General features: G+C 37.0%; 1 protein-coding gene across 4 annotated transcripts in view; it reads right to left on the reverse strand.

The window, feature by feature from the left end:
- The window catches only part of CDK17 (cyclin-dependent kinase 17), a 55,534-nt gene extending 46,631 nt beyond the window's left edge, over positions 1 to 8,903 (reverse strand). For 3 of the 4 annotated variants that reach the window (XM_009872964.1, XM_009872963.1, XM_009872962.1), the window contains exon 1: positions 8,786 to 8,903. In XM_009872964.1, coding sequence (XP_009871266.1) covers positions 8,786 to 8,903 — 118 coding nt within the window. Of the gene's footprint in view, positions 1 to 3,924; positions 3,964 to 8,785 lie in introns of all 4 variants that reach the window. The other variant, XM_009872961.1, reaches the window with a different exon arrangement.
- Positions 8,904 to 9,364: the final 461 nt, after the last annotated feature.

A 9,364-nucleotide genomic window follows, 5' to 3' on the forward strand; every position in this document is an offset into this window, starting at 1 on the left:
GTGATGTGCTCTAGGCAATCCTGCTTTAGCGAGGGGAGTGGGGGGTTTGATTAGATGATCTCTGGAGGTCCCTTCCAACTCTGACTATTCTATGATTCTGTGATAAATGGAACTGAATTTTATTTTATAGTTAGGAGAACTGTCAGAGTCAAGTAGAACAACAGTGTATATAACCAAGAAGCTTGTCTGAGGAATTAGTTAAAAATAACTATTTTATAAAGATGTCTCCTCCTTTTCCTTTAACTGCAACTTAAACCAGCCACGAACCCTGACTTGAAATTACTCCCAAGTTAAGTAATTTTTAAATAAATCTCCAGTGTTTATTTTCTCTGTCCAGATATCTTAAAGAGCCACACCACTACTTTCTTTCCTGTGCTGGATTTACCTAACGGGATTTACTTAATCTGAGCTCTGGAGAGCCTGCAGAATTGCCTAGCGTTTCTGTGCAAGGCCTCAGCAACTGACGTACTGTCACATGTCAGTCAGCTGGTGGATTAAAGAAAGAAAGTGTTTTTATTACGAATGTAAACGCATTTTCAAACACATTTTATGAATATATAATGCCACATATTCAACTACCTCTTTTTCTTATGTCCCATGAGCATCTCTACTATGTGATAAAAAGCCCAAGCTGGCTTTCAGATTTCACTGCCTACATTTTGGAATGATGCTTGCTTCAGCTATCTTTAATAAAGAATGAAAATCACCTGTCATACATGGCAACATTTTCCTTTAAATCAAACATCTCTGATAGAGCTGAATAAGTCTGCAGGAAAATGTGTTATTCAGTAACCACTATCCATTCTTGACATGGAAGCCACACAAATATACAAATAATTACTTTAATTTCACAAAAATAGAGTACACAAGAGAAGTTTTCTCTAATCAAGGTAAGACAGGTATCAGAAACACTGAATTTATGATTTGGGTATACAATGGGGATTGAATCTGGGCATTCTCCACATGCTGAGTAAGGAGGAAGTTTTGTGTGACAGCAAGCCTGACACAATTCACTGCTGCTACAAAAAAGGTGGCTCAAGATCCTTGGCCAGCAAAAAAGGAGTGCAATTTTGATCCACGTTTCTGAACTAGATCAATATGGGGCACACAGATACAGGCGCTGACAAGAGTGTGGAGGCAGAACCTCATTCACTTCTTGTAGCTGCAGCTTGACTTTGGATTGTCTCAACTGTAACAAAATCTCATTAAACACCCCAAGAATCAGCTACCGGTTTTGATAAGACAGGACTCTTCTTCCACCCACCTTAACTTCAACCCTTGCTCCAGAAAACTTCCAAGGTGGTTTGGTTTGTGGTTTGTTTTTTGGTTGTTTGTGAGGTTTTTGTTGTTCTGGGGGTTTTGCGGGTTTTCTGTCTGTTTGTTTGTTTGCTTTGTTTCTCTTTTCTATTTTGATAGGGAATGGAGAAATGTCAAAACTCTACATATGTGGAACTATTCATTCTCTGAACAGCCTTATGTTCATGAAGATTGCGACGCATCACGATAACCTTTTAAAATTATTTACATGAGCTGTCTCAAACACCACTGTCATATAGCTTAATCATACTTTGGCATCATCTACTACACATTCATTTAACTAACCTGACTCTATGCTCTACTAACAATTACTCAATTTTTACATATCTATTGGCAATAAAGAATGATTTTCTTTGGACTTGCTACGCAAAGTATTTTGAACAAACCACCTTCCTGAAGAAGCTGTTGTCAAGAAGCCCTGTATTTCTTCAGAAATCGTAGCATATGAGCAGGTGGACTTCTGACATTTTACATTTTATGCTGTACAATATTTAATTACCACCCTTTAAGGCTGTCAGACCCACTCAGTAAAATCAGTTGACTGTAGGTGATGGCTCTCACAGAAGTAATATTTAAATAATCCAGAGCAGTTACACGTTTGCTATATCTGTACTCTAGGTGAGCTGCATGAGGAACACTGTATAAAATACTGCATATTTATACATTATTTTGTGGAGTTGTTTCCTTGGACACCGTTACGTGATACCCAGGAAAACATTCACTCTAAAAATAGAGCAGCCACTCAATACCACTTAAACTTGTATTTATTCGTTAAATGATTAAGACAATACCTCTAAACTATTGACCATTAAATATAAAAAACTTAGCAGAACCTCAAGGAATTCCTCCCATTGCTCAGAATTAATCCATTTGAGTGCAGCAGTCACATCCAGACCAAACATTCTTCACTTGAAAGACACGGGGCAAAAAATATTGATAGCACATTTGAGGAAATAGGCCAACAGAAACCTGAAGAAACACAGTCTTCAAGTTTCTCCCAGAAATTAAGTACCACAACAATGAAAACGGCACTGTAGTGTTCTGTAAACTGTTTTTTCTGTTTTGGTTGTTGTTTTTTTTTAAATTTAGGACAAAAAGTACAGAATTTTTTCCAAGGAGTCTGTTTAACAAACTACAAAATCAAGAGGCAATGCACAAGGCAAAAAAAATGAGATCAAGACATCTAAAAAATATTACAGAAAGCCTTTCAAAGTTGACTTCACATACAATGAGGCTTTGTTTTCTGTCTATTTACCAAGACAAAGAAAATCACAATCAAGTGACATATACTCAAAGCCAAAAACCTGCCTTTGAGGTTTATGTATTTCAGAAAAGATAATTCTCAATATAGTACTTCTGGTCATTAGAATACGTATCAGATATTGGAACATTAGCACACCAGTGCCGTACCACAACTCATAGATGCATGACACACCAGCAGTTACTAATCTTCCTTTTAAAAAGCATAATGTCAGAAGGATCACACTACACCAAATTCTTTAGAACATTGTTTCAGGTACAGTCTAAATCGATGTGAGTCAGCCCTGGAACCAAGACCTAAGCATCCCTGACTTGCACCCTTGCATCTCCACACAACTGCCCTGTAGCTCCCAACACAAACATCTGCGAGGCCACACTGCCAACGAAATCAGGAAACGGGGAATTTGGCTCCTTTTTGCCTTATTTTCCGAAATAACTGTCTTGGCTAGTTATGTGTATTTTCTGTACTTAAGTCCATCTGAATGCCATTCAGGAACAAATCTCCACATATCTGTTGGTGAGCCTATGCTAGCAGAAATCTGGTGTATTCAGAGCCCACTTCTGCATCTAAGCACCGTGTTCTTCTGCAAAACCCATGCTCTGCTTAAAAAAACCAAAACACTTAAGAGTGGACAGCTCCGGTCCTCAAGACTACAGGTCTCTGCAGCATGCTTTCAGGCACTGAATTCTCATGCTTATTCCACTTTATAAGCACCTTCCACACATGAATAGAGCCTCCAGGTTTTGTGGGAAGAAGTAAATTAAAACAGAAGAACGAGCACTATGTTGCGCAGCCTATGTGGGATGGTGAAACCATACTGAAAGTCAATAACAAAAACTGATGTCAGCCACAGCACAGAAGGGTACATACAGAATACAACAAAAGCATTGTTGGTATGGTGTAAGGGACAGTACAAGGTTCAATATTTAACTCTGACGACTGCCAGTTATTTACAGTCATCTGTAGCTCTAGAATGAGCTTTAGCACTTCTGGGGATTTCTCCCCTCTCCCAAATATTTTTATACTGATGCTTTCATCCAGTATCAATGGAGAAATTTTATTGATTTATTACTAGTAATATTTCTGTGCTCATATTTTCAACTCAAGAACACTGTCTTGAAAATATGCTGCAACACACTGCTTTCCTCTCCATACTCAGGGAACCACATGGGGCAGATGGAATGGGAGTTTCGCAGATGTACTGAAGATGATACGAAACAACTACAACTACAAAGTCATTTGGATGTTCCGAGACAGTATTGTAATGTGTCAATTTTTACAAACATTCATTCCTCTTATCAGAGTATTAACTAGTCATTAAGGCCTTAAACCTAAAAAACACTTACGCACTTTACTGTAGCTGATCCTTCCATTATTACTCACACCTGTAAAATTACAAAGTGCTTATGAGATTGGATCCTATGATCACATTAGTGAGCTAAAGCAGATCAAATGGAGATCAATATTATACTAGAAATTCAGGAAGCCATTTCTATTAGAATCTCACTTGTTTTGGTTGAGTATGTATGTGTGTATATATCTACATATAACAATAAAAACTAGCAATATAAAATAGCTTTCTAAGTTACTTATATACTAATGCAAGAGCTGCAAATATGTTTTTGAACAAATCTTGAAATTATCCTTAAAAGCATGCTTGGAGTTTGTGATAATACATTTTATAATATTAGACAATACAGCCACATTTATTGCTTTTATTAGCATATTTGCATGTATTTAATGGATTTGCATAAATTTTACAGTTAATTGGGCTTTTAAATATGCATTATTTGGATGTTACTTCTAGCCAAATTTCATTAATATGTCGTCAGCAAGGAAAAATTTCAGGAGCAAATTTAGTTGTCAACTGCTACAAATTATCATTCAGTACTTCTAATATTAATCTGAATACATACATTAAATTAGAACCTAAAATTAAAAAAAGCAAGCTGGCTTATTGTTAGTGTGCTTGAATCAAGACAATGAAAAAAAAGAAAACCACATCACAAATCCAACTAATTGGTTTTATATGTTGAAACACATAAACATATGTTGAAACATATAAAAATTCTGCACTTAGACAAAAGAATAGCCCGAAGTATACTTGATACAGTCCACAGTTCATAAGGCTTCAGAGGTATTTTAGGCATTTTACTGGTCCCTCTATTTTTATGGTATATGTGTCTGATTTTGCAATGCTTCCTCACCCAGAAGTCAATTTTGATGAACATAATTGTAAGGCAGATTCAATTATATATAAGTTTCTTGTCACTAGATAATATGATGATGTTCCAAAACAACATAAAAACCAACCAATCCAAAACAACAACAAAAAAAAACCTAAACAAACCCCCCAAAAAACCCAACCCAAACCAAAACTGCTAGTTTTTCTACATTCAGGGCAATAGCTCTGTGCTACTGCATTGAACAACATGGGTTGATCCCCGCTAATCCCATTTTGCTGCTGATGGACAAGCACTGCATGCTGAGATTGTACTGACATCACGCGATGAAGGAGGCTGTGTATGAAATGAGATTGCATACAAAAGGTTAGCTGATTCAGTGGCATCAATGCACTGCGAAGAAATCAAAAGTTATCTATTTTTACGTCTGTGAACTACAAATGGGACAATTTGTTCTGCTTTAAGAGTACTGTTCTTTAAAAATACATCTTCAGTCAACCCACTCAAAGCTGGAGCTAATGACAAGGTGGGTATCTGGATGGGAGCTACTTGAAATTGGAGGCAATTGTTCTGGGAGAGGGAACATTTGGCAGTGGGCTGAACCAGACAGGTCCATAGAATCATAGAATGGCGTGAGTTGGAAAGGACCTTAGAGATCATTTAATCAACCTCCCTGCCATGGGCAGGGACGCCTCTCAACTAGACCAGGTTACTCAAGTCCTCATCCAACCTGGACTGGAACACCTCCAGGGCAGGGGCATCCACAACCTCTCTGGACAATTCATTCCAGTCTTGCAAAAGGGTGACCATGAGGAAAGGTCCCTGGTACTACGTGCACAGGACTTACATCTGGAATCGCAGTGCTGAACTGGGATTTTACAATAAAGATTTTACAGAGCACATACGTGAAAATCAGAGATGAGCATGGATCCCAGGTCAGCATAGTTGTGGTTTTCAGTGGACATAGCCACTACAAAAAGACCTTTACAGTCCCGTAACACAGCTGTTTTCCAGGAAGGAAAAAAGCTAGCCTATATAGAATCATATCCTTCAGTGAACAGTCACCAGAATAGAACGATGGGAGAAAAGACAAGGGATTTGTGAGGAAGAAAAAATGAAACAAAACAAAATAGGGACAACTACAATGTCGTAGTAAGGCCTACTGCTGTAAAGTCCCTCACTGCTCATGGTCTATCCTTGCCTTCTGGCTTGAGAACCGTTGCAGTGCCCTTCAACTCAAGTTCATTTCTCAAGTTCGTGATGTAATAACGGTTAAAAATAAACCACATATGAAGAACCACTTTCTGAAGACTGTTTGTATCCTTAACTTTGAATCTCTGTAGATCAAGATATAGACTTGCCTTTGATTTACCGGACTGTGCTTTTTGTTTTTCTTTAAGAACAGACCCAAAGCCTGCAAACTGGGCACACTTGTGTTTGTTCCACAGGGTGAAGGAGCTATTTATTCTCCTTTAAATTAAAACTAAGGAGATGATTACTCCTGCCGTTTGAGATCAGCACCATCACAGTAAAAGATGCACTTTCAAGATCTTACTGCAGCTATCACTTTATAAGTTATTCTTCATGAGACTGCATCCTCTCATGTGTCCCAGCTGGATATTTACAGTTTGTACAGGCTTCTTAGTATTTTGATTTTATAAGATGGTAAGGCAAATCTTTCTCATTTAAGCACTCCTCTGCAAGTAATTTTTTAAAATAATGTCCACTGAAATTGTGGTTTTTTGCTTTTTTTTCCAGTCTATGTTCTCTACCACTCTTGTCTTTCACCAAGAGAGAGAATTCATTTCCTGACTGTTTTTTTCCAGCAATTGTTGCCCAAACCTACAGTCTGTCTGAAACCACTCCTTCCAAAATATCTTGATGTGTGGAAATGTTAAAGCTTCCTTCAGAAAAGCACAACTAGTGATATAGCAAGCATTATCCAACCCTACTTTCTAAGAAAAGTAGAGTTGGAAGAGAAAAACATAAGGAAAAAATCTCACAAACTAGTGTCCTGTTCATCTCTGCAAGATCAAAGGTAGAACAGATACTAGTGCCTGTATTCTAGAAGTATCAAAAAAGACTTAAAAATTAAAAGCTTCTTAATTTTTAAAAAATTAAACTTTTTAATGACATAAAATGATGAGTTTAAGGTTATGCACAGCTACAATACAGTCTATATTTATTATTCTTCCTCTTTCAAGAGATCAACAACACCTCAGTGTATCCAAAGATACTCCACTAAGGCATTAACAACATTTGCAGTCGTAAGTAGAGTACGTATCGTATCACACAACATTAGCATAGAAGCTTCCTTTTGGCCAATGAAATTATGAGGAAAGCAAAATAAAAGGAGCACTAAATGTTAAATAATGAATTCGTAATGAGAAATGTTTTTCTTGAATTGTATTTTTATCACTTCAAATATCTACAGAAGTTAAGTTTGTCAAAGTCTGGTGACAAGTATGCAGAAGACATCTAAGGATTGTTGTCTGAGATAGTTCTCAGATAAATATTACAAACTGCAAACAGATTCATACATGGTTTAAGACAGCATAAGCTCAAGCTTCTGTAAACAAGTTATTGTGTCCTCTGTCCCTTAAGCTGGCACCCAGAACATGATCCAGTTTGAAGCAAAATCTTTTTATTCTTCTTGGATCCTGTTTTGAACTGAATCAATTCGGCAACACAGTTCGCTACATTCACTGATACTGGTGATAATTCGCCATGCTCATTTCTGAATATGAATAATATTCTTAGCACTTATTTGCACGATGAAATCAATCTGTCAGAAGTATATACAGGTCTGAACAAAATCTACATAAGTAACAAAGGCTAACACAAGTGAAATCACATGGGACAACTGCTCAGTGTCTCAGAGAGTGCTTAGTAAACATAAGTGCAAAAATACCACAATTATTGTTTCAGAGTAGACTTGCTGTATAGACACATAAAAATTTGTAATAAGCACCACTTTCCAAACTATTGGGCGTGGTCCATGACAAAAACAGGACAATAGCAATGAATATACCAGGGATTAAGGTAAAAATGAAAACTATGCCAAAGGTAAATTCAGCTTTCAAAAGCTTTGGATGCAACAGATAGTGGATGGGGGTTTAAAAGTCTGCAGGGCAAATTCCACCGCCTCTGCTTCTGCTCAAATTTCACAGCCCTGTCAGTTTTCAGTGGGAAAATATAGAATCATTTATTAGTGTGAAGTGGGGAAAAAAAATAAAATTCAGATCACTTGATACTTGAGAAAATCTTGGATGTCAGCACAGAACAAGAAATGGCACTAATCAGCATAAAAGATGAAATATGACTTAGATGCTGCAGCCCAAGAAACATAACAAAGCAACAAAATCTCTTCCAGTCATTAATGTTGCAGATTGCACTCAAAAGCGACATCATCGTTGCTGTGGACTTTACAGCAGCCAGTATGTTTATGGGATGAGCCAAAGTCTTGAGCAAGAATACACAGGCAAGCTGGTTATCCTGAATGTTTCTTGCTGCCTTCATATTGCTGAAGAGAAGTACAGTTCAGAGACATGAAGAGGTGACAGAATTCTCAGACTAGTGCACTGCATCACCAATGTTTTATTTATAACACTTAAGCAATTACTATCAATCATATTAATGAATGTTTTTGAGAAAAAAACCTGAATTCGAAGCCATATGAAGTTGATGTGAGACCCACTAAATTCATACAGTAATGGGTTTGTCTGCTGAAAGAGCATCTACAATCCTTGCTGCACACCACATTAAGATATCAATTTAGGTAGCTTTTGGTAAATAGAATTGTTTAGGTTGGAAAAGGTGTAACAGTTCAGTATCAAAGCAAACCAATATGTAACAACATATCAACCTGTTAAAAGAACTAGAGTAGGCAAATGTAAGATAAATCAAAAGAAAAGGTTAGTGAGGAAGTCCATGCAATCGTGAAAAATGAAAAATCCAACAATGCATACTCAGGCAGGTCCTGACAAAACTCTTGCATTTTTTGCAAAGTGAACGATAGGCGTACCGTTATCTTTGCTGCTGTTTTCTTCAATTGTCATTTGTTCTGCTAGCTCAGACAGAGATTCATCGATGGTCTGGCTTCCACGCAAGGTTAAGGAAAGTCTTCTCTTGAACTTTTTCATTCTATCGATATCAAGTCTGGCTTAAGGAAGCCTGAAAAAAAAAAAGATTAAAAAGGAAGAAGTGAGAAAAAATTATTTTAATCAGAAAATAAAATCTAATAGCTTCACATAAAAAGTCAGGAAGGCTTACAGAAAATTTAGTCAATTTGCAAGTTATCCTTAATGATATCCTTAAAGCAAAATTACTCTACTGAACTGAAAAAAAAAGTCTTTACAGGCAGGTGTCCATACACTTTTGCAATTTATTTTTTTTTTCAAGTTAGGGAAAATGAGAATCATTGTTATTTAAAAACAAAAGAGAGAATTTGATCACCAACTTTACAATCCAATAATAAAACAAACAGTGATCTGAAAACCTGATGAGTGTGCATTCTCGTCGCCTCCTCTGCTGCCTCTCTGACCAAACCCACTGAGGAGGAGGAGGCTGGAACCTTCTCTCTCTTTCAGCCCATTTGTTTACA

Source organism: Apaloderma vittatum, unplaced genomic scaffold (assembly GCF_000703405.1).
Source record: "Apaloderma vittatum isolate BGI_N311 unplaced genomic scaffold, ASM70340v1 scaffold7737, whole genome shotgun sequence".
NCBI lineage: Eukaryota > Metazoa > Chordata > Aves > Trogoniformes > Trogonidae > Apaloderma > Apaloderma vittatum.